The sequence below is a fragment of the Eurytemora carolleeae genome, unplaced genomic scaffold (assembly GCF_000591075.1).
Source record: "Eurytemora carolleeae unplaced genomic scaffold, Eaff_2.0 scaffold485, whole genome shotgun sequence".
Lineage (NCBI taxonomy): Eukaryota > Metazoa > Arthropoda > Copepoda > Calanoida > Temoridae > Eurytemora > Eurytemora carolleeae.
The window spans coordinates 35,843-62,444 of record NW_019396418.1 but is presented as its reverse complement, the minus strand read 5'-3'; the positions used below and the strand labels follow the sequence as shown (position 1 = coordinate 62,444).

General features: G+C 31.7%; 1 protein-coding gene across 1 annotated transcript; it reads left to right on the top strand.

Annotated features, from left to right (window-relative positions):
* The first annotated feature begins 508 nt into the window (after positions 1-508).
* LOC111702932 (uncharacterized) lies at positions 509-19,544 on the top strand. Its single transcript, XM_023474746.1, has 11 exons — positions 509-540; positions 591-663; positions 1,012-1,082; positions 1,711-1,790; positions 2,796-2,893; positions 3,289-3,460; positions 3,717-3,814; positions 4,127-4,213; positions 5,387-5,619; positions 5,834-6,225; positions 19,354-19,544. Exons 1-10 carry the CDS (start codon positions 509-511, stop codon positions 5,916-5,918), a joined length of 1,029 nt encoding a protein of 342 aa, XP_023330514.1. The 3' UTR covers positions 5,919-6,225; positions 19,354-19,544.
* The last annotated feature ends 7,058 nt before the right edge of the window (positions 19,545-26,602 follow it).

Sequence of the window (26,602 nt, the reverse complement as noted above, 5' to 3'; positions counted from 1 at the left end):
TTTTTTTAAACATATTTAAACGTTGTACAACTGAAACTTGACTCAGAATTTATATATATAAATCATTATTCATCTGTAAATAGGCTGGCAATATTAAACAGATATGTGTTCAAGGGTACACTCAAAGCTTGCAAACATAGCTTTCAGGTCTTCTCTGTTATGTGACCTTTATATTTCATCATCCTTAAGTAAATTTGTACCCTTCTTAACAAAGTTAGCCCCCTCCATCTCAGAGAAAGAGGCTGGGAAACTGAGAGTTTACCGAATTTTCTCTTAAAAATTCGCTGACTTTTAAACAATTGTTGGAACATATCCATGATTTGAAAATATAGATTCATGAATTTTATTGATAAGTTTTGAGTTTGATACGTTTTGTAGTAAGATAAGTTTTGTAGTTGATAAGCTTTGTTTTGATAAGTTTTATTTTTAGATAAGTTTTATTGTTAGATAAGTTTTGTAAAGATATGTTTTGTATGGGCTCCAGAAAAACAATATTGATCAGATAAAGATGTCAAGGTCCCATCCATCCTTGCATCGAGGGTCATTTTAATTACCCTAACAGTCCCTTTAAAATAAAATTCTATCTTTAGGTTTGAGAAAGGACGAGAGATTATTGGAGTTAACAGTCTTGTCCAGCATCTAGTAACAGAACATCATTCAGAGGTCAGGCAATAATAAACTTAAATATGATAGTCTAAAACAAACCTGTTTTTATATTATCTTTTTACCCGTTTCTTAAACTATTGTTTTCACGTAAAACTGGTTCAAATTGATGTGGACATTTTACAGGTTTTCATGCAACATCATGAATATATTTTTTAACTTAAAGACTAGAAGACTAGAAACATACCGAGTCTTTTGTCGTTCTTAAGTAGTAGCAGAACGAAAAAATAATTATTTACTTTTTCAAATACATACATTTCCTAAATTTAAGAATAAGTTTTTATTAACATTAATGGATTAATTATTTTATGAAAACCTTTTTATTTTCAAAAATGAATTTTTATTTAGGATTGGGTTGATGTCGAGTTCGAAGCCGAGAGAAATAAATTAACACAAATACAAAGAGATATGGAGAAAAGGTTAATTATTTTTTTTTTTAAAAGGGACTGTTTTTGTCTTTCTCAAACTTTCTTCAATACTGATCAATCGTAGACGTTTTCACAGATATAACAAATCAAAATGTGTCAATTTATTATAATAACAAGATTCTAGATTTTAAAGAAACTATTTCATTTGTAAATTTATCTTTTTTCTTAATTTATTTTGGTATTTGATCCATAGGTAGTTAAATTTATTTTGAAATCTGATCTATCATAGGTAGATATTTTCAATGATTTTTAATGCTCTGAAAAAATTTCAAGATTACAACCTTTTTTGATACTTTTTACTGTAAAATATATTTTTTCCTTCTAAAAATATTTTTTTCCAATTCAGCGACTAAAACCTTCAAATTTGTTTTGCTCCCTGATTTGCTCTATCCAATCAATTCAAGAAATATACTCCGGTCTTTTTTTGGCATTATTAGGCTCTCGTAAATATTTTTTTGGTGGGCAAAATATATCAACTTCTGAGAAATGTAGTACAGTTAACCTCAATAAAAATATGCAGGAAAAGATCTCTGAACTCCCATTTTTTCTGTTAAATGTTCCTTAATTATTGTTTTTACTTAGTATTGCGTAGTAAGATACGAATAATATTATTGTTTAGGTTGGAACGGGAGAGAGAAGAAGCCTGTATAATGGTTCCCAAACTACCAGCTAATTGCCAAACTTGTCAGGTTTCTATAGGTAAAAAATATCTCAAGGGTTTTATTTTCTTGGAATTTATTCCCCTCCCCACCAAATATTTTTTTCCCCGCCCACCTCTAGAATATTTTTTCTCCCACCCAACTTCAGAATATTTTTTCCCCCACCCCCCTTCAGAATATTTTTTTCCCCCGCCCACCTCTAGAATATTTTTTTTCCCCCACCCACCTCTAGAATATTCTTTCCCCCCATCCACATCTAGAATATTTTTTCCCCCCTTTATGTTAGCCATGTGTGCTTGGAGTGCAATTAATTTTATTTGCTGAAAAGGGGAAATAAAGGATAACGGGAAAAATAAATGTTATTTTGGATGAACACTAAATTGGAAAAATTGGAATTTATTTTCTCCTATTTTGGCTGAACCTCAAAATGCTTTTTTTTTGCTGATAGAATCCATTTTTTTTTGAATATTGCTATTTGGATTTAGACAAAATTAAGTGAGAATTTTTTTTTAAAGCGTATTGCAATGTAAAGGTTTTTGCAATTTCTTCTAATTCACAAAATTGAACTTATTATATAGCAAACTTCTTACAATGGTAAGTTGTACTTCAAACACAGTAAATGTTTTATCCTCTTCCAGAAAAAAAATTGTTAAAATAAAACCAATCGCAATTATTTAATTATTTTTTCTTGTTTTGAATTATGCCTCAAATTTTCTCTAATCATTCACTAAACCATTCTAATGAAACCCCCAAAACTTTAGTAACAAACAAGAAATGTACTGCATTTACTGAGAAGAAGTGAGGCCCAGGCAGATTGTTTTTATTCTTGTCTTACACTGCAGTACACTCTTGTGTGAACAAGTTTTTCTGGCTCCTTATGTATGCTTTTTTATCAGCCGTTTTGACGTTTTCGGGATACAAACAAACAAACAGACAGACAGACACCCAGACAGACAGACAGACAGACAGACAGACAGACAGACAGACAGACAAGCAAAGTATATATTTAGATTGTATGAAATGGTCCCAACAGTTTTTTTCTCAGGTTTGCATAAGCTTTGGAGATATCACGTGTTGGCTCACAAGTTTGGAGAAGTTTATTGTTCATCTTGCAACACTTGTATCTTGGGACATCATTATCAGGTAATAGAATCTGTATCTTGGGACACCATTATCAGGTAATAGAACCGTTATCTTGGGACATCATTGCCAGCTAATAGAACCTTTATCTTGAGACACCATTATCAGATAATAGAACAAGTATCTTGGGACACAATTATCAGGTAATAGAACCTGTATCTTGGGACACCATTATTAGGTAATAGGACCTGTATTTTGGCCCTTGGACCATTGTTAACAGGTGTTACTGATTGGTGGTTTACTGGTTTTAAATTATACTCAACTCAAGAAAAATAACTTCAAACATATCTTAATACTTAAGCCTTTTTAAGTCTCAATGTCATTTTTATTCTAGATTATTTAAATCTTGGTCTCAGATGTCGAATATTTTAGAAAGATTTAAATTTCTGTTTGATCAGGAGCACTCTGCTATCTGTAACAAGGAGGACAAGGATAGGGTTCGGGTCAAGGTTGAAAAGTTCCGTGGAGAACCCTGGTTTGATAGCGAGGGGAAGAAGATGAAGATCAGTTTCGAGATGAATACTTCCAAGGAGCTGGGCAGACACTCAGTTGCCAAAACTATTGTATTCGGTGAGCCATCGTTTCACAAAATTAGCAGTCTTTTACTGTTGACTGATATTGTTTTATTGATGTTAAAAATTCATAATCATAATTTTTTTTTCAAGTCTCGGAAACAAATTTTTGATCATTTTATTTCTCCAGAGAGCTGGGATATTGACGTACATTTTACAAGTTCATTTTGAAGAGAACCGGTTTTGGTCTTAAAGAACTGGTTTGTTTATGTTTATGTCTTTAGGAAATTGGTTTATTGTTTTTATACCTCTAGGAAACCGGTTTGTGCGTGGGACAGGGTCAACACATGACGAAGCACTTCGTACTCTGAGGGAGGAGATAGAAAGCATTCTCACCGAGGCTAAACGGAAGGTCAACATTTTGCATATTTCAACCATTTTTTATTTAAGCAAAAAAGAAAATGTAGAACATGTTATTTCAACAAAGTAGTTTTTGTTCTCATGCATATTGAATTAATCACGTTAAATTTTGTCCAAAACGTATCTAACGGTTTGAAAAAAACCGAAAAATGAACCCTTGAACGATGAAATATTAAATGTTCTGTGAGAATCACTGAGTGGTTTGATAGATTGGAAGCCTTCTCTTACTTATTTTTGTTAAGTATTTGTTTCTAATTCAACTATGGATTTTTTAATAACTACTACTACCGTATCCCTGATACAGGTTGAGGAGGATAGGAAGGAAGAACTGGAGAAGGAAGACAAGGAGAAGCTTCTAGAACTATTTAGAAAACTAGCAGCTGTTGATAAGGTGAACTTCATGATCAAAATATTGTCCTATCCTTACTCTTTGAAAAGAAAATTCTTATAATGACGTATTGTCAAATACTCATCTTTAACTTTGTTACTAAAAAGCTGATCTGTCCTATCCTCCCGCCCTTTTTTATTTCTTTCTGTTGCACAAATTTAACTATATATTTAGCACTTTCTGGATGAAGAAATCAGTGAGCTAACTTCTTTGTTTCTCTTAGCTGTAACCTCGGTACTGTGACATTTTCGGAGGGTTGTGTCATATCATGTTAGAAGCGCCAGTTCTTTTTTTCTACCCAACAAACAATAGTATTTCATATTTTCAAAATATGGTACACGCTGAAAATCCGAATCAGAATAAAACTGATATATTTATATAATAATCTGGGGAAAATATCTGGAAAATAAAGAACAAAAGTGGTTCATTTGAGATAAACTGGTCCATCTTAGACAAAGGCATATTATACCATCCCACCATCAAATCTTGTAACCTGTGCAACCTGGAAAGAACATACATCCTAAAATCTGTAACCTGTGTAACCTGGAAAGGACATACATCCTAAAATCTTGTAACCTGTGTAACCTGGAAAAGGACATGCATCCTAAAATCTTGTAACCTGTGCAACCTGGAAAGGACATACATCCTAAAATCTTGTAACCTGTGTAACCTGGAAAGGACATACATCCTAAAATCTTGTAACCTGTGTAACCTGGAACATACATCCTAAAATCTTGTAACCTGTGTAACCTGGAAAGGACATACATCCTAAAATCTTGTAACCTGTGTAACCTGGAAAGAACATATATCATTAAATCTGACCACAACTTTCCTTTAAAGAAAAGATCGGAACTCCTGGGAAAGTGAAGACTTAAGAGAAGTTTTTGCCCACAAACTGGTGATAAGATATAATTAATTTGCTGTGATTAGATGTATATTTTTTTTTGTAAAATCCTATTTTTTCAATAGTTTAATTTTTAAAAATTCCCTAAATTATTTTAAGAAATCACCAAATTAGTATCATGAAGAATTCATAGCATGAAACATAATGTTGATACAATAAAACTTCAAATACTTATACTTATTTTTTTATAATAAATATCTTTATATATATAATATATATAATATATATAATATAATATATAATATATATATTTATTTTATTTTGATGTTCAGGAGAATGAGGGTAATGTTTATAGCCTTGAGGTTGGAGGACGTGTAGTTGATGTTAGAACAAGACTTTATCACACCAAGGCCGGCAAGTGTAAGATCATGGCATCTGCTGTATACTCGAACCAGTTCTTGTTTGCACTCGGAGACAATCGTCTTCACTCGGTCCAGCTGTTGGCGGAGAAGGTTGCGGAGCTGCATAAAATTAACCCGGAGAAGGAACAATCTCAAGACAACAAGTAAAATATTCTTTATCACACCACTTTATTTCGGGTGACCAATTTTATAAAATATACAATCAAAATGGCAAGTTTTTTTTCCATCTTAAAGGCTTTAAATTTCTAATTATAAAGTGAAAATGGTGATGAAACAAGAAACTTCTCATTGAAAATAAAGGGAATGGTTTTAGGAAAATACGAATGAATTATCATGTTTAAACCTTACTTTTTTTAGGGAGTTCGCATGCACTGACTGTAGTTCAAGATTCAAGAGAAAGCGAACCCTGGAGCTACACCAAACCCAACCTTGCAAAATTTAGTTTTGATTACACAATCAAACTCATCCTTGCAAAATTTAGTTTTATAAATTATCAAAACCAACCTTGCAAAATTTAGTTTTTAATGTAAAAACAAATAATACTAAAATGACCTCAAATAAATCCAACCCTGCAAAATGTTACAAAATATCTCCTGTTTTTAATTATTTTTATTTTACTTTTCCTTCTCCTTGCAATACTAGTCTCTTCCTACCCCTAAACTATATCCATGGGCTAAGCTGCAATTTTTTTTTAATTTGATTTGAAAATGAAACCTTTCCCATCAACTTCACTGGAGTTATACAGTAAGGTAAGAAGATCATTATCAATTGATAAATATTTGTAATTAAGGTATACAAAGTATAAAAATATCTCTAAATTTAAAACTTTTGCTTTTACGTAAAATGTTTCTCTAATTTGTGTTACAGTGTGTCCCACGAAACATGACAGTAGCAAAATGACTTAAAAGTCTTCTTTATACTTATAATTTATTTGTGGCATCGAGTCGTCAACCTAGTTTCACATGTATGATTCTTGAAATAATAACCACACAACTCTCTTAGTCCTGGCATTTCCAAAATGTGGTCTGGCTTCTTTGTGTTCTCAATATTACCAGAGATATTAATAATTTAGTTCCGATTTCAATTTTATTAAATAAACCCAAAATTGTCGAAATCTCAACGAAATTCTTCATTACTCCGGCATAAAAAAGGCAGACCACATTTTGGAAATGCAAAGACTAGGATTATTTTGAAATTGTTAACCTTACTTCTAAAAAAAGTTTACGGAAAAATACCGCAAATTATTCAAAAATCAAAGACGACCTTCAATTCGTCTTGCTACTGTCATGTTTCGTGGAACAAATTGCAAATTTTGTTTTACCAATCTTTTAAATTCTCAGACGTTCATATAAGATTCTTATCCATCTGAATAAAAGAAGCTGTTCGTGTAAAAAATTGGGTTTTACTTTCTTAAAATTTGTTTTTGTTTCCTTTAAAATCATTCGTCTTCCTGAAAACTTTAATTATGCCATTTTCAATATCAAATAATTCAGTTCCAGGAAAAAAAATAGACAACCCTATTAATTTTACAAAACAATTAACAAAGAAAGAGCGAAATATTAAAAAATGTATGTTATTCAAATTAGTTAAAAACTTATAATCCTATATATTTCACAAAACAACATAAAGAAAAAGTCTAAAATGTTTGTTATTCAAATTAATTAACTTAATAATCCTATATATTTCACAAACCAACATAAAGAAAAAAGTCTAAAATGTATGTTATTCTTTAGTTCAAAACTTAATAATCCTATATATTTCACAAAACAACATAAAGAAAAAGTCTAAAATGTATGTTATTCAAATTAATTAACTTAATAATCCTATATATTTCACAAAACAACATAAAGAAAAAGTCAAAATGTATGTTATTCAAATTAGTTAACTTAATAATCCTATATATTTCACAAACCAACATAAAGAAAAAGTCTAAAATGTTTGTTATTCAAATTAGTAAAATTGACGAAAAGAAAAACATGAAGTGGGCTTAATTTGTATTCCTCTATTTCATGTATTGTAAATCCCTAATCCCTAGACCAGATATCTGTCTCTTATATATTAACCCTGATCCAACTGAACTCAATTTTAAAAGTAATCTGAACATTTTTACGGAATTGTATTAAGAGGCATAGATTTTAAAATAATATTTTTTTTGACCTAAGCTGTACAAAACATAGAACAATGACTAGTCAAATAAGGCCAAAGTGCACTTAGAGATACATTAAAAAAGAATCAGTAATGATTGTGAAAATTGATGGTTGTTAAAATATTGTATGTTTTTTAGTAATTATATCATATCTGTAAGCTAAATACAAAAACATTATCGAATGTTTGTTATACTTGAATTAGTCTGAACTAAATGGAAATCAACCGGTTTAATTTACTATTAAGAATGATCAAGTCGTACACTAAGTTCTAGTTTATCTAACCAGATTTGATGCATCATTCAGCTAGGAAAGTGCTGACGGGCGTGATGTCTAACTCCAGTCGTGGTACTAGGGTTGCTATAATAAATAAATGTGTGGGGGGGGGGGATGCAAGAGCAAAAATTACAATAAGGATTGAAAAGCCAAACTAGTTAAGTATACGGAAGAAATTCTTTATCTACTTTTATCTAGAATGTATAATTTAACACAAAGAAATTGTGTACGACCAGTGTACAAATGTTTTGTTTCTTTACTGGCCGTTTCCTTTCAAGTCCCTCTTTCATAATATCTTATTTCCGGTGAGTGCAGTTTAGAGTGAAGGGGAGACGCTAATAAATTTCGATTGATATTGAAGTAATTTTCTAAATCGCAAAACCCTTAAAAAATGTGTGTCCAGTTTAAAATCACGGCCAGGGGTTGAAGGGGAGGGGGTAGGGGTAGGGGTTGAAGGGGAGGGGGTAGGGGTTGAAGGGGAGTGGTAGGGGTTGAATGGGAGGGGGTAGGGGTTGAAGGAGAGGGGGTAGGGGTTGTGAAGCATCCCTCGAAGTCGAATACTCCGATTTCCCACACTACCCCCCCCCCCCCTGCATCCTGTATTGAAGGAAGTGAGATCTAATATTTTCCCAACATTAATTGTGCTGTTCCAGGCACACTCAACAAGATATTAATTCATACTTAATCACACTTTTTCAGTGAATTATATAGTACAAGAAATTAATTAAACTAGGCCTTTTAACAATAATTTCTAGCAATAATTTTATCTTTTAAGTGAAACCTTTTTTTCATTGTTCTCCAAGAAACACAAACTTTTTGGAGATTTTTTTTCTATTTGGATTTGTGTTTATAAAGAATGATGTTGATGTTTTTTGCAATGTTAAATTTTTCAACCTTTCACAGGAGGATTGCCACACAATTTTGTGCCTATTTACATGCTCTCTTCTAATTTAATAAATTACCCCTTGAAGGGACTGTAAAGGAAAAATGAAAGGGTGTATAGGCTGAAAGCAAGTCCGTATAACGTATTGTGGTCATGTCTCCATCTGTATCACGTGACCGCTATACTGCCTAACAATGGTGGGAATTCTGGTGACGTTATACGGCCTTAAAAATAATATCGTATAAATTTGACAGTTTTATATCAATTTCTCGAGATAGGAACATCAGCCAGAACTTTCATGGGTCGCGATCAAGAGCTAAAGTGATAATCTTTCAGCCTATACCCCCTTTCATTTTCCTGTACAGTCCCTTTAAACTTCTACCAGAGGTCTAGAAAGAACGAACCCAGAGCATTTAATCTTAGAAGTTGAAAATAGAAATGTAATTCTCTGTATTTTTTTTTTAATTTATCAATTTTTTAATAATTTCCTCCTAGATTTAACATGTTTAAAGAAAGTGAATCTAAAAACACAAAATAACATCCTCCCTTCCCCTTAGCCGCCCCTTTAAATAGAAAATAATATTCCCCCCCTACCCCTTAACCGCCCCTTAAAATAGAAAATTTGTTGCGATTTAGAAATTCCCAAATAAAAAAATAATATTTTTTTTCGAAAGACTAAAAAAATTATGAAGAAAAATGTTTAAATGAAGTTCTTTTTCCTTTTATTATTGCAAAAAATAGTGTGTTTAGGTTGGAAGGAGGGGGGTGGGTGGTTGTATTCTTTTAATATGTGTTTTTCTTTAATAATTAATAAATTAACTGCTCTATTTATTATTTACGTATTACTTTTTATGGTCGATTTATCAAGGTCTCCCCCATCCTCCCCCGCCCCCACCCTACAGGTTTAAAGCCTCTTCAAATTTACTATTAGTTGATATTTTTCCTTGAAGGGACTTCCAGTTCATAATTTCAAGTGACCTTACATTATGGAGTTACATGCTCGATTCACAATGGTACCCTATCCTGTCATAAACTTTAAATAAGTTTAATGATTTGTAGAATTTCAGAGAAATATTATTAAATTCTAAACCTGTTGAGTTTGAAATTAGCTTAGTAAAAAATAATTTTTGAATAATTTGCGGATTATTTGTGAATGCAAGTCCATAAGTTTACTGCTTTTTTTGCTAGATACATGCCTCTATATATAAATTTAGCTTGTCTGGGTGTCTGTTTGTTCGTTTGTACCCAATAAACGTCAAAACGGCTGAACCGATCGGGCCCAAATTTTTTGCGGGACTTCACTTGTTCCCTGAGAAGGTTTATGAATGATCAATATTTCAAAAATTTGCCTCCAACAAAATACGATTTTTATTAAATTTTGAAAATCCACGACATTTTTTTATAAAATTTTCTCAATTGAAATAGAAGATGGGCGCGAAGCGCCTTGAAAGCCTAGTTCATTATAAAATGATCTTTCGTTTCCTTAACTTTCAGTTTTTATTAAAACTATTAGTATAATCAATATCTACATGCTACAAGTATTGTTAATTCATAAACAAAGAATATAGAGTATATAATTATAATTATAATTATAATTATACGATGTATATTTATTTATTTTCATCAAAACGTTCAATTTTCGACATTTCTTTGTTGAGACGAGTGTACCCATTAATCTACGTGTACTAGAACTAGAATTTATGACGGAGAAAGCTCTGAAGACTTTTATAAAAATATATATTGTTCAGTTCAAGTAAACCTCGATTCTTAGTAACAAGTTCTAACTATTCACCGTAATTCACCAAAAAGTATATATATTTACGATTTGCGTGAAGTACTTGGAATATCTAAAAATGTTCACAAAGGAAAAGATTTTTTGCCACAAACTCTGATTTTTAAGACCCAATTCTATATATTTGCAACTCAATATATTGGACCTATAACTTATTATTCTGTTAGACGAAGTTCTTTATTGATCCTTACATTAATTATTATAACAAATTTGATACAAGATTAAAATATAATTTTACATGATAATTGTTTATTTTAAAAAAGTTACTTAAAACTTTAGAGGGATTTAATTTGATTAGAAAAGCTAAACTTACAAATTTCAAGATAATTTTTGTTCTACGAAAATTGTAAAAAAGTTGAAAATGTTATTTTATCAAATAAATGACAAGATCGAATGAACGACATGAATATGTAAACCAAACTTTGAGGACAAGTTCTAAAAACTTAAATGTCGAAAAATGCCGAATATAATGTCATCCTCTATAATATTCATACACTAAAAACATGCTTTTTATTCTAAAAGATGATTCTTGGATTTCATGATTTTTTTATAAGAACTGCTTAGTACTAAGAATAAAACTTCCTAAATGTTACTTTGCCACAAAGTTCTACATCTGAGCACTTTTAACGATTTAAAAAATGTATAATTTAATAGAAAAATATGCTATTCGTTCTATTTAATAATTCACAATCATTACACATAAAAAGCGAAAAACTCTCAATTTGTCAAAGATGAAAATCAAAAAATCATGTATTTGGTATTCAAGATGATTTAAAAAAAATTATGTAACGTTAACTAGGTACAAAGTTATATAAATTCAGACCCTAAATTTTACTTTTTAAGCACCCCATCACAAAAAAGTTTGTAAATAAAATATCCCCATCCTTCCTACAGGTGTTGTAACTAAAGGTTAAGCTAGAATATTACGAAGAAAAACTTGAACAAATATATTCTAAAAGTTTCCCCTTTCATCCCACCAAACTTCAAGCTTTCATCTTCTCATAAATTGATAATGATAAATAATTTTTTCAAAGGATTTAAAGTAACTAAGTAACATCTGACTTTAAATCATTCATGTCTAAACTTCATTACTAGATCTTTAAAAAAATTATCAGTAAAATCTGAGGGAATTCAGCCTGGTACCTCCCCCCCCTCCTTTTACAAGGTTCCTCAGTGATCACCTAACCTGGAATATTATAATTCTACACATATTAAGTTGTCATTTAACTTCAGAGATTAATTATTAATTATTGATTGAATTGAGAATAAAAGATCGGTATTGATAAATTTGATCGGTATCTTGAGTTGTCTCCTGAAAGCGAAAGAATGTGGTTAAGAGACGGGGTGGGGGGGGGGGGTGATGGAGTTATGTCCTCATTCTAAGTCTTCCAGAACATTCTGGTCCATGACGAAATATTTATAAATTTATTAATAAGAAATGAATTCCTTGTTTCAATAACCTACTTTTAATACTCCAGTCTCATATTAATCAATGGTTGTAAATACCACTGTTATCCTGACAAAATATGTTCTAACAAAACATAAATGGAAAATAGGAAGAGGCATTCATTTCCTATTTAAGTTTCATCGTATTGAAGCTGATACCTTGATAAACTCCATTATATTGATCTAAAGGGATTCTAAGCGCTATTTCAAGTATACCCTTATAAAGTTGAAGTTAAAAATTATTTATTTATGAAATCTATATATAAATTTGGCTTGTCGGTTTGTTTGTATCCAATAAACGTCAAAACGGCTGAACCGATCGGGCCCAAATTTTTTGTGGGACATCACGTGACCACAGGGAAGGTTTATGAATGATCAAAATTTCAAATATTTCATTAAATTTTTGAAAATTTTGAAAATCCACGAAATTTTTTGTGAAAATCTGCGAATTATTTTTGAATTGTTTTACGATGTACACAAAGAGAACATGTTCACAATTAATTTAGAAGATGGGCGCGAAGCGCCCTCTAGGGCTAGTATAACAAAAGCATACAAAATAAAGTGTTCCAGGAGAAAATATTTAAAAACCTCTAAAAGTAGAGGTTGTGGGAATATTTCCCCCCAATTCTAAAAAATATTAAAAAAAAATAAACAAAAGGAAAAGGAAAGGACAGGATAAGGAAAGTTACATATTTATTGTTCACACTATATTTAATATAAATTAGTGGTGGATTGTTAGTATTTTTCGACGATGAACTAACAACTTTTAGAAATAAAAATGATAGAGTATAGATGCCAATGTCTGATTTACAACAGTACCTTGAAAAGATTTGTCTAATTAAGTTTGTATTATATATATATTATATATATGCATGGTTTTGTTTATTTTAACTTTTTTTATTTGCTTTCTTGCTTATAAGAAATAATTGAGTAATTCACAGAAATTAACACTTTTCGAGTCTAAACTACGCTATCTTCATTTTTGATCAGATTAAGGTTTCAAGTGTACCTTTGAAATCTGGCTTCGCCATCTTTGCATGGATGGTCACAAATAGTGTAAAATCCATATTTAAACTCAAAATTTTTTGTCTCAACTCTGAGATCTACAACCTAGAGATCTAGATCATAATTAATATTTTAGGTGTTTTCATTAGTCGTTCTCATTTTTTACCAAAATACTGCTTCTTTGTGGTCATCTCTGATCTCTCTGTAGCATGAATATTGATCGATATCTCTCGTTAAATTGGATGAATTTTGTTTGGTTTCGTGGTTTCTAGGCAACCCTCTCTCTGCTCTGTGATACCCTGCTCTCCCAGAGAGAGGAACGAATTTCTCTTCTCCTATCATTCCATCCTTACTCCTCCAACAGGAACCATGACAGGGTCGGGTAGGATTTTTATCAGATAAAAGATAGACCCACTAGGACATTTAGAGAATTTAAAGAATAGGGATGAAAAGCCCGGGGATGGGGGTGGCCGGCTGGACAGGGTTTGAGAAGATATTTGGGCTGTCGTTGTCAGACCTTGTTAGACCTCCCTTATTTTTTTGTAGCCCTGGTTATTAGGATCTTAATATGCATGACTTGAATTTTAGCGAAAGCTAAACCCTAACAATATGCTTATGTATGATTTTATAAATGTCATATTAAAATATAATTTAAAGTAAAATAGGATAAAAATCTTTTTACCGCCTAAATTTTCTACTAAACGATAAGAAAATAGATACAATTATTAAAATTTATTCTAAAAACCACCTTTTTCGTCTTAACTTTAACAAAATGTTAGATAAGGTAAGATAAGATAATTTTTTTGCCATAATACATGTATCTGTGTACAGAACGAGTTTATAATTACAAATTGATGATTATATTAACAGTACAAGTATAAAGCAATTAGGTGGAAAATAGCTCTTGGCTGTTTTGATTATTTTTTCCACCTAATTTTGGTAATGATATCAACACATTTCAATTAAATAGATTTAAGGAGAACTATTAGAGATCAGGGTGCGATTTCATCTTAAGCAAAAGAGTTAATACATTTATTAGAATAACTAGAGTTTAAAGCAATTTTCTGACATGTACACAACAAATATCAAAGCTTATTAAAACATGTCCATTAGTTTTACATCGGTTTATAACACATTGTAATGTAATTTTCAAAAAGAGAATTTAGTAGTCTATTTTTAAATATACTTAGAGAGTTGCTTCTTTTTAAGTCAAGAGGTAATTCCATATCTTCAGATTAAGAAGAGAGCTTGATGGTAAATACTGTAATGAGCACATTTTGAGAATGTCAAGTTGATAGTTAAGAGATCTTTCAAAGTTTCCAAGCCTTTTAAAAATGTTTTCAAAAGATGCAGGAAGAAGTTACATAAATATAGCTTGGTTAAAGTCTACCAGATCATTAATCTTTTGAAAATAGACTCAAGAGTCAAACATTCGAGTTTTCTATTTGGACTTTTTTTCTATGAATTTATCTTAAAAATTTCGAATACAGAAAACAGGAAAATGATCAGAAAAATCTGAAACAATAATGCCAGAATCAAAACTGTCATCAGCAATGTTAGTGAAAATATGATCTAGAATTGTTGCTGAATTGTGACCTATTCTCGTTGGAAGAGTTATAAGAGCCAAAAAACTATTCTCAAGAAGCGTATCTAAATAAGTCTCTGTGTCACTATGCAATGTATGTTTCAGAAGGTTAATATTCATATCTCTTACTAAGACTACATCCTGCGCATTTCTTAAAGTAGGATCAGACTTAATTTTTGAAAAAATTTCTCTTATTGTTTGATTTAAATATTTCACGTCTGCATACGGAGCAGTGTTAGGCCTGTAAATGTTACCTACAATTGTATATTTATTCTTCCCATTTTTAATCTTAATAAATTGTGATTCAAAAACGCGAGGTAAGAAAATAGAATTTGAATTGATCGGTTCAAAACAAAGTGATTTCTCAACCCAGAGTCTATGTCTATAAATATAAAGTTGTAATCTCTAGCTGTTTGTTTGTTTGTTTGTCCGATCATAACTCAGGAACCCCGAGGCCGATTGGCCTCAAATTTTGATTGGGAAACTCGAGAGACCCACGGAAATGTTCTTAGCTTAGTTTTGAGATTTCAAGTTGAGTGGGTCGACTTTAAAAGTCAAAATTTAGTTTCCCGGTAAAATCGTTCAAGTGCGGGTCTACTGCTGGGGTTACTAGTATTCTGGGCAGCGCTGGGTTCCCACACTAGCATTTAATATTGCACCTTGTGAAAAATATGCTTTTTTCATGTTACTGCAACTTTTGATAAATGTTAATTTCTCTATTTATTTACACATTAACAAAACATTGTAATTTTGTAACCTACCGGTCTGATATCAAGTGCGTAATGGAAGTATTGTAATTTTGTAACCTACCGGATCTGATATCAAGTGCGTTATGCAAGCATTGTAATTTTGTAACCTACCGGTCTGATATCAAGTGCGTAATGCAAGCATTGTAATTTTGTAACCTACCGGATCTGATATCAAGTGCGTAATGCAAGCATTGTAATTTTGTAACCTACCGGATCTGATATCAAGTGCGTAATGCAAGCATTGTAATTTTGTAACCTACCGGATCTGATATCAAGTGCGTAATGCAAGTATTGTAAGACCGAGGGCTTGAACGAAGTGAAATACAAACATTTATTTTAAGATAGAAACTATAAAATCAAATATTGTTTAAGCAAGGGCTTACACAGGATGTAAGAGGGAGAGGATGTGCTTAACAGATATAAAATTATCGTCTGTTCAAAAATTTCAAGTTTTTGTTTATTAAAAACGGACTAAAATGCTAATTTTGTTTAGTTATACCACCCCCCCCCCTCTCGCACCATCGGAAAAATACCTGAAACAGTGTATTTTAGTTATTGTATTTTGATACTTACATTCTTTATTTTTATTAATTATTCCCCCTCCTTTAAAGGGACTGTAAGCGTAATTTCATGTGACCCTCCATGCATACCACGGTATCTTATACATTGTCGATTAGATTAAGGTTTCAATGGTACCGTTGTAAGTAGTGAATTGCTATCTTTGCATGGAGGGTCTCTTGAATTTACGCTTACAGTCCCTTCAAATGTTAATTGTTGTTCAGCGAACGTACTTTGACACTCGTCTAAGTCGAACTCGGTCCCCCCCTATCCCCGTTTCAAGTTTTCTTATCGTCATCATTGCGTATCCTTCCGCAGGTTCAAATTAGTATACACTGCTACACTAGGAAACGAGCTCAAATCTTCGTACGCGCGTTTTAACCAATGCGCGCTTTAAATATAGAAAGGCGCGTTCCAGTTGTATTTATCATGTGTTGCCAGTAAGATATTGTATGCACCCTTTGTGAACTAAAGAAAGTGAAAGGAGAGAGATGGAGGGGGTTAATAAGTGAGAGATGGAGGGGGTCAATAATTATAAAAATTTGATTTTGACATTCTTGAAACAGTTAAAATATTATTAAAGCCCTTTTAGTGTACGGGATTTGATTTTTTATTCAAATAAAACGCGTAAAAAATAATTTTAATAAAAAATAATTATTTTAATCTTCCATGTTTAATCTTATTTAAAAAAGTTATTTTACTGCACCTTAAGAATGAGCGACCCGAAGATCCTGCAGTTGCACCCGCTCCTTTAAATATATGCATTTTACAAAATATCCAAACCATTCCCCTTAACAAATACCATAATTACGCAACTTGTTATCCCTTTATTTTTACAACTGTTTACTTGCAGTATTATCTCCCAAGGTTTACCGCTAGAAATATCTCCCAAGGTTTACCTCTAGAAATATCTCCTTAGGTTTACAGCTTGAAATATCTCCGAAGGTTTACCGCTAGAAATATCTCTTGAGGTTTAACGCTAGAAATATCTCTTGAGGTTTAACGCTAGAAATATCTCCTGAGGTTTACAGCTTGAAATATCTCCCAAGTTTACCGCTAGAAATATCTCCTTAGGTTTACCGCTAGAAATATCTCCTTAGGCTTACAGTTAGAAATATATCTCAAGGTTTAAAGCTAGAAATAAATTCTGACATTGACGCTGAGAAATATCTCCTGAGGGTTATTGTTAGAAATATCTCCTAAGGTTTACAGCTAGAAATATCTCCTAAGGTTTACAGCTAAAAATATCTCATAAGGTTTACAGCTAGAAATATCTCCTGAAGTTTACAGCTAGAAATATCTCCTGAGGTTTATAGCTAAAAATATATCCTTAGGTTTACAACTAGAAATATCTCCTGAGGTTTATAGCTAGAAATATCTCCTAAGGTTTAAAGCTAGAAATATCTCCTGAGGTTTATAGCTAGAAATATCTCCCAAGGTTTACAGCTAGAAATATCTCCAGAAATCCATTGCTTCACTCTCTAGCGAATTTAGATTAATATGAATACGTTGGCTAACTTGAGATTGAGTTCAGAAAGTGGAACTGTTTGTAAATAATTAAAAATAAAATAAAACTGAATGTCCTTTGTTCCATAAAATATTCTTTAAAATAAGTAATCAAAATTTTAAAAAGTTTTCATACTTATTTATTTTCTTCTGTCCTTTGTTTTCTTTATTTCAAAAATCATTTTATTTTTTATTTCTCCTTCGCTACACTTATCCCTTGTATACTAAACACGTAAATTTCCTTATCTTTATTATTCATGCTTTACATTTTCAGTGTAAAAAATATTTATTATATCGTAGCATTTAGGAGATATATTCATATTTAACTCTTAAAATTTTAATTATATTTGTCCCGCTTGAACTTGGTTTTTGATGTTTAATACATTGCAATGTTCATATATTATATATTGTGTACACTGTACAGTGTAGACAATATATGTACACATATGTTAACGAAAACTACACATAGTTAACAGTAACACAAAATATTTCTAATTAAGTTGTACATAAATGTATGATTTTCATTTATTTGTACAACACAAACCACATAATTACAGTTACATAATTCAGTGAAGATGTTCCATACTGTGTAAACTGTACAGACATATAGTGAAGATGTCCCATACTGTGTAAACTGTACAGACATATAGTGAAGATGTCCCATACTGTGTAAACTGTACAGACATATAGTGAAGATGTCCCATACTATGTAAACTGTACAGACATATAGTGAAGGTGTCCCATATTGTGTAAACTGTACAGACATATAATGAAGGTGTCCCATACTGTGTAAACTGTACAGACATATAGTGAAGGTGTCCCATACTGTGTAAACTGTAAAGACATATAGTGAAAGTGTCCCATACTGTGTAAACTGTACAGACATATATTGAAGATGTCCCATAATGTGTAAACTGTACAGACATATAGTGAAGGTGTCCCATACTGTGTAAACTGTACAGACATATAGTGAAGATGTCCCATACTGTGTAAACTGTACAGACATATAGTGAAGATGTCCCATACTGTGTAAACTGTACAGACATATAGTGAAGATGTCCCATACTGTGTAAACTGTACAGAAATATAGTGAAGATGTCCCATACTGTGTAAACTGTACAGACATGTAGTGAAGATGTCCCATACTGTGTACACATATAGTATATGTATTATTTATATTTTAAGGATTGTGTATTTATATATACTTTAGTTTAGTAGTATACCGGAAGAGAACTTTGATAGACATTTGAGTGGGTCGTGGGTTTGTTTAGTTTACTTTTGAGCTTATACTCGCATATTTATAACTACCACTTAGAGATAGGTTAAAAGCAATATCAGATTGGCAAACATATTGATTTAGATTTGCGCATCGTTTTTACTTTCTTTCTTCATGTTTTTTTAAGAGACCAAGAGTTTCGTAAATATCTTAAGATGTTTATTTTGACGCATATTTTTGGTTGAAATCCAAATCTACTTTTTTTTGCCTTGAAAACAATGACTTGTTTAAATAAGAAAGAAAATAAAAACAAGAGATTTTTCCTGCATCTCAAGATGTACACTTTATTAGTTAACATTATCNGGGGGGGGGGGGGTAGTTGCTCAGTCTCTTGGTTACATCCAAACCTTGAACATGTGTTAGTTCGTCTTGGTATTAGATTTTAACTCCACTAATATAATACAACACCGCGTTTAAAAGTACAACATAAAACAATAAAAATAAAAATTACAAAAACTGTTGTACTGTGAATTAAGTCACTTTAGAGTGTATCTCTATATTACATTTATTCTCATGACATTTTAATTGACAATATGTTTTTTCTCAGCTGACTTGATTCCTTTTATAAATCCAAACAAATTGAAATTTTTAAAAATAAATTGTAAAACTAATTAAATATTAGAAATATCTGATAAAAAGTTAAAGAATTTAATCTAGGCATGTTTGAGAACAGAGCGAGCAGACAGTACAGTACAAGACCTGTCATATCGGACAAATAAGAACAATTTTCTTCGTGTCTAAAATATGATTTAAGTTTGCATTAATGTACTGCATCGTAAATTTGTTAAAATTTTGATATTTATCATTAAATCCCCCACGGTAATATGTTTAATTATGTGAATATTTCAGAGGTTTCAAATGACGCTTACAATGAGTAGTTTTGATGATATGGGAGACGATGATATATTTTATTCTGACGAGGAGTCGGATAATGAAATATTTAAGGTCGGTTTTACTATTGTATAGTTACATGATACAGATAAAGGGTGTGAGGATAAGACCAAACACTTCACACCTTTTTTCTCTCACAGGCTTAATTATTACCCGATCATGATAAAATATCATAATGTCTCTAGGATGTTCGGACTACATGGTTACAAAATTATCGGATATGGTCAATCCTGCTTCTGAAGTTCTGATTAAATGCTCTTTTCTCTTGGGAAGGAACCGATCCGCCTACCTAGAGACATTGTGATATTAGTTTGATTAAGATCTGGTAATAATTAAGCCTGTCAGAGAAAAAGTGTGACATTTTTTTTTCAACACCCTTTAGATATACTTTATTGCTGATAATAAAATAACGTTTACTACCATCCAGATAAAAACAGCAATTATTTAATATTTAATTTAAGCAACTTTGGGGAATGAATTTTACAAAAGGTTGAATATTAGGATTAAAGTTCAAGAATAGAAGATCAATGAATGAATGAATTAATATTTTACAAGGTTTAAAAACTGTTAAAATATTAGATCTCAAAAATTCTAACAACTTGAAGAAAAATTCAGTTTTTGTAAAGTAACCCTCTTTGTTACAAGTTGCACGTTCGATGCATAACGGTATCCTTCCGTTGTTTGATAAACAAAATCAAAATATCTTTAATTTTCTGTTTGAAAATTGATAATTTTTAATTGTGGTTTTCTGTAAAGTTGATTTATATCGTAACGTATTAGAAGAAATTGTGAGAATTTAACACTTGAAGACGATATCTTCCTAATTGTTACTCAAACAGAGGTTTAAAGGATAGCGCTGTCAATCGGATATGTCATTTAAATTTACGTAAATAGTCCCTTTAATGTTTAAATTTAATTTTACCACATCTACACTGTGGTCTACAGTAACAAGACCGAGGTAGATAATAGCACAACAAGTAGTACAATGTACCATATATGATAAAATCTTTAAATATTTTTTCATTTAATTTTGTTTCTAGGCATCTCGGTTTTCCCGTTATTTCTCCGCCAAGTCTGAGAGTATCTTCTCTTCAAGATTACGACAGAATAGTGCAGGAGCTCTTTCTCCAGATACAGCATTCAACTCTCCAATATATATAGATAGGTAGGCCTTCCCTCCTCCATCCCTCCCCTCTCCCCTTCCACGATTAAGAGTACTTTGGAATCCAGAGATATAACTCAAGAAGATAAAATGAAGCAAGGGATATTTTTAGAATGGTCACTTAGTGGTTTTGTAACATTGGAATGCAAGGTCTTCACCTCCTTACTTCCCTCCCTTCCTTCCTTCCCTCTTCCTTCCACCTTCTCTTCCTGCCCTCTTCCTTCCACCTTCTCTTCCTACCCTCTTCATTCCACCTTCTTAATTCCTTTCCTTCCTATCCTCTTCCATCCCTTCCTTCCTGCCTTCTTCCTTCCACCTTCTCTTCCTACCCTCTTCATTCCACCTTCTCAATTCCTTTCCTTCCTATCCTCTTACATCCCTTCCTTCCACCTTCCCTTCCTACCCTCTTCATTCCCTTCCTTCCAACCCTGTTCCCTCTTTTCCTTCAAACCTTATCCTTCTTTCCTTCCTTCCTACTCTCCTCCTACGAACCTTATCCTTCCTACCCTTCCTTTCTACTACTCATTTAAAAATTTCTTATCATATTATTAAATTAATTTAATATCAACATATTTTCCTAGATTTTTTCTTCTACATACATATTTCGTGACATTAGTTAGTTCTCGTTATTTAGATTCTGATCTTAGGATTCTGATCATATAAGTTGATAGGTAAAGGATATTAATTCTATATAGGATATAGGAAGTGAATTCTAGGATATAAGTAATGAATTCTAGGATATAAGAAATTAACTCAAGGATATACGAAATTAATTCAAGGATATAAGAAATTAATTCAAGGATATAAGAAATTAATTCAAGGATATGAGAAATTAATTCTAGGATATAAGTAATGAATTCTAGGATATTAGGAATTAATTCAAGAATATAAGTAATGAATTCTAGGATATAAGTAATGAATTCTAGACTATAAGATATGAATTCTAGGATATAAGATATGAATACTAGGATATAAGATATGAATACTAAGATATAAGATATGAATTCTAGGATATAAGATATGAATACTAAGATATAAGATATGAATTCTAGGATATAAGATATGAATACTAAGATATAAGATATGAATTTTAGACTACTAGGATATAAGATATGAATACTAAGATATAAGATATGAATTCTAGGATATAAGATATGAATACTAAGATATAAGATATGAATTTTAGACTACAAGATATGAATTCTAGGATATAAGAAATTAATTCTAGGATATGAGTATTGAATTCTAGGATATAAGATATGAATTTTAGGATATAAGATATGAATTCTAGGATAAAAGAAATGAATTCTAGGAAATAAGATATGAATTCTAGGAAATAATATATGAATTCTAGGAAATAAGATATGAATTCTAGGATATAAGAAATGAATTCTAGGATATAAGATATGAATTCTAGGAAATAAGATATGAATACTAAGATATAAGATATGAATTCTAGGATAAAATCTATGTAATCAGGAAGAAGGCTAAGGTTTCTAGTATCCTAGTGAATGAATTAGATGAATAAGATTATAAAGACGGAAGTATGCCAGCTGAGCATAACATGCATGCATAGCGTAGTAGTCATACACACTTCACACACACTCTTCACTCTTCACACTTCACACACACACTTCACACACACACTTCACTCTTCACACTTCACACTCTTCACATTTCATACACACTTCACGTACTTTTCACACACTCTTCACACTTAACACATCACACATTCTTGACACTTAACACATCACACATTCTTGACACTTAAAGGGAGTGTTCGCGAAAAATGAAAGGGGGTATAGGCTTAATGCGATAAAAAAGAGCTTTTGATCGCCATTAATCTTACTTATATCTGTTGCGTCTATAAGGAGAAAATTGATAAAGACGTCTCATACCGAAGAGCGTAGCGCCCATACAAATTGAGGAAGTTGGAACATACGACTTAGACCGTAAAAAAATCAAATTAATATCAAACAAATCATTCAGATATTACAACCTATAGTCATCGATTACCTTTCGCCACATTTATATATAGTTGATTTTTCATATGTTTTAATTGTTATGATCTGAGAGTTACTTATAAAAACGTTTATTCCTGTTTCGAGGATTTTTGGTAATGAAGACGACATTTTCTTATTTTCCAGGAATGTTCGAAAACAAGTTGTAAGCTAAATATTATTTTAAAAAACAAAATAAGGAGAAAATTGATAAAGACGTCTCATACCGAAGAGCGTAGCGCCCATACAAATTGAGGAAGTTGGAACATACGACTTAGACCGTAAAAAAATCAAATTAATATCAAACAAATCATTCAGATATTACAACCTATAGTCATCGATTACCTTTCGCCACATTTATATATAGTTGATTTTTCATATGTTTTAATTGTTATGATCTGAGAGTTACTTATAAAAACGTTTATTCCTGTTTCGAGGATTTTTGGTAATGAAGACGACATTTTCTTATTTTCCAGGAATGTTCGAAAACAAGTTGTAAGCTAAATATTATTTTAAAAAACAAAATCAAAACTAGTATGAAATATTAAATATATACAAATGTGGCCTATACCCCCTTTCATTTTTCGCGAACACTCCCTTTAACATATCACACACTCTTTACGCTTAACACATCACACACTCTTCACACTTAACACATCACACACTCTTCACACTTATACACACTTCACAATTCACACTTCACACACTCTTCGCACTTAACACATCACACATTCTTCACACTTAACACATCACACACTCTTCACACTTAACACATCACTCACTCTTCACACTTAACACATCACACTCTCTTCACAGTAAACACATCACACACTCTTCACACTTAACACATCACACATCTTCACACTTAACACACTCTTCACACTTAACACATCACACACTCTTCACACTCAACACATCACACACTCTTCACACTTAACACATCACACATTCTTCACACTTAACACAGCACACATTCTTCACACTTAACACATCACACATTCTTCACACTTAACACATCACGCACTCTTCACACTTAACACATCACGCACTCTTCACACTTAACACATCACACACTCTTCACACTTAACACACACTTCACACTTAACATATCACACACTCTTCACACTTAACACATCACGCACTCTTCACACTTAACACTTAACACATCACGCACTCTTCACACTTAACACATCACACACTCTTCACACTTAACACTTAACATATCACACACTCTTCACACTTAACACATCACGCACTCTTCACACTTAACACACACTTCACAATTCACACTTCACACACTCTTCAAACAACTGAAACGTTTAACACTTCACACCTTATACACTTAGTCTTCAAGTTTAAATATAAATATTTTATAAGAATGTTTTACAGAAACATCTTTCTTCAATTCTACTTTTTAAGCTGAATATATAATAAGTTCTTTTTTTCTTAACGAAATTTAAAGAAAGGGAGAAAATTGATAAAGATCTGACGGAAAAAGTCTAGTGTATAGTGTACACTCAAATAGTTGTACAATAAAGGTGCATTGCCTCTTCTTGTTAATGTACGTTATTATATACATTGTACAAGTTGTACTTCATGTACAGTGTACAAAATGATGGTATTAGGTTGATATCTTGTTTTCTCTGAATTAAATCCTGTATGATACTGCTGCTAAAGTGAACGACCGGAGCAGGTTTTTTCAACCGTAACCTTCAAACATACGGATTACGCCCCCCCCCCCCCCTAAACATGTATGTTTATTGTATAATAATGTATTATTTAATTTATATATTATATTAATCCTAAGGAAGTGGCAAACTAATCTTTTAAATCCTTTAAATCATTAACAGTTCTTTATTATACAATTAATGCGATCAATTTATATTAAACCTTTTTAGTTCAGAGTAACTTGTTTTATTTTATATGTAATTTAAATATTTTTTATATCGGCTAGCTTCGACAAAAATTTAGTTGGTGAACATGCTCTGAAAGCAGTAATTTGATTTTCATCTTGATAATGGATCCAACAATAGAATATTTTTTTATTTCACATCATAATAGATGATATAGATGTTAATTACAGAAAATAGTTACACACAGAACAATAAGCATTTTATCATTATTAACTTTATTTAATTCCTTGATATCTTCCGTTAACTACTATACTCTCAGTACCAGGGTTGTATTTTTTTTAAGAGTGTGGGGTGGGGTGATTTGTGAAGATCCGGGGAAAACATGAAAAAATGGATATCAAAAGTTCTTTTCATTCTTTTCATACTTTTGACCCAAAATTTAGTCATTTTCTGCTAAAAATCCTTTATTGTCCCGAATACAGCGAATAAAACCTTAAAAGAACCTATTTCCTGGAGAACAAAAATTATTTTCAAAAGAGGAGGAGTATACACCCCTGCCCAGTACTCTAGTTCAATAAACTCAAAGTCATCATTTAAAGGGGTGGTTGACGTTTTCTCTAAGATTATCTAAGATTCAACTTTTAACATTTTTAAGTGACGTTGTCGGAGAAATGGTCAATATCGGTCATTTTCTTGCTTGTATATTGTTTTGGTCACAGACGAAAAAATACTCTTTAGTAAAATAAAAATTCACTCGATAATTTTTTTATTTTATCATTCCAGACATAATTCCGATTTGTTTGTTTGTTTGCATGAATTATCAATTTTATCGCACAATTTATGCAAATTCTAAATGCAGTTTTATTAAAACTTAAACTCTTTTTTTAAGGTTTTTAGAAAAATAAATTCTTGTTCATAAAAACAAAATACAAAAGATATTTTTCCGCATTACTATGATCAAACCTTTTACAGCAAGGCTAACTTGGCATCGCACTGTACATGAGACAAAGGGCACTGTTACGATATATTTTACGGTTTGTGCTGTACAGTGTACACTTCTCAATCATCCGATGCACAAAAGCTAATTGGTTCATTGTTCATCTCTAATTTCCGTCTCCGCAAATTGTTGCCTGTACACTACACAGTGTACAGTGTACAGTGTATAGTGTACAGTGTACAGTGTACAATATACACTACACTGTACACTGTATAGTGTACAGTGTACAATATACACTGTACACTGTACACTGTACAGTTTATAGTTTACATTGTACAGTGTACAATATACACTGTACACTGTACACTGTACACTGTACACTGTACACTGTACACTGTACACTGTACACTGTACACTGTACACTGTACACTGCACACTGTACACTGTACACTGTATAGTGTACTATGAATACTGTACACTGTACACTATATAGTGTACTCTGAATACTGTACTCTGTACACTGTACACTGTACACTGTACACTGTACAATGTACAGTGTACTCTGAATACTGTCAGATTGCTAAGTAAGATTACTGGGTTGTAAACCCTTTCTCAAATGCATTTTTACATATACATATGCAAACCTAAGACTGCCAATAAAACGGTGGAAGCCGAGGGGGAATGCAACATCTTTAAATGCATTTATTATATTCCTTGCACTTAAATGCTAACCTTTGTCCAAATATAATGAATTTAAGCCGCGTCTCAAATCCCCCCAAAACCGGTTTCAATTCAGCGCCAGCTTAAATCTTGAAAACTTGAATATAATTTTAAGTGGAACCAACCGTATTTAAGTCGCGGCTTAAATTCTTTAAATTCGGCCTCTAGTCACATAGAGGTTAATCTAAATGATGATTAGGGGAAAAAAATACAAACCCCGGACAATCTTCTTAAGAATTTAAATCCCATATTTTAAATAAAATGTTATGACGTAAAAATCATTTATAAGACAAAAAAAATCTTGTTATGAAGATTCAAAACACTAAAATATAAATTTATGGAA

Bases quoted from the DNA above. Each gene is read 5' to 3' on its own strand.
- LOC111702932 (XM_023474746.1), top strand. From the start codon at position 509: ATGTCAAGGTCCCATCCATCCTTGCATCGAGG. The intron at 664-1,011 runs GTCAGGCAATAA...ATTTTTATTTAG, and splicing joins TAACAGAACATCATTCAGAG to GATTGGGTTGATGTCGAGTT. The intron at 5,620-5,833 runs GTAAAATATTCT...TACTTTTTTTAG, and splicing joins GAACAATCTCAAGACAACAA to GGAGTTCGCATGCACTGACT.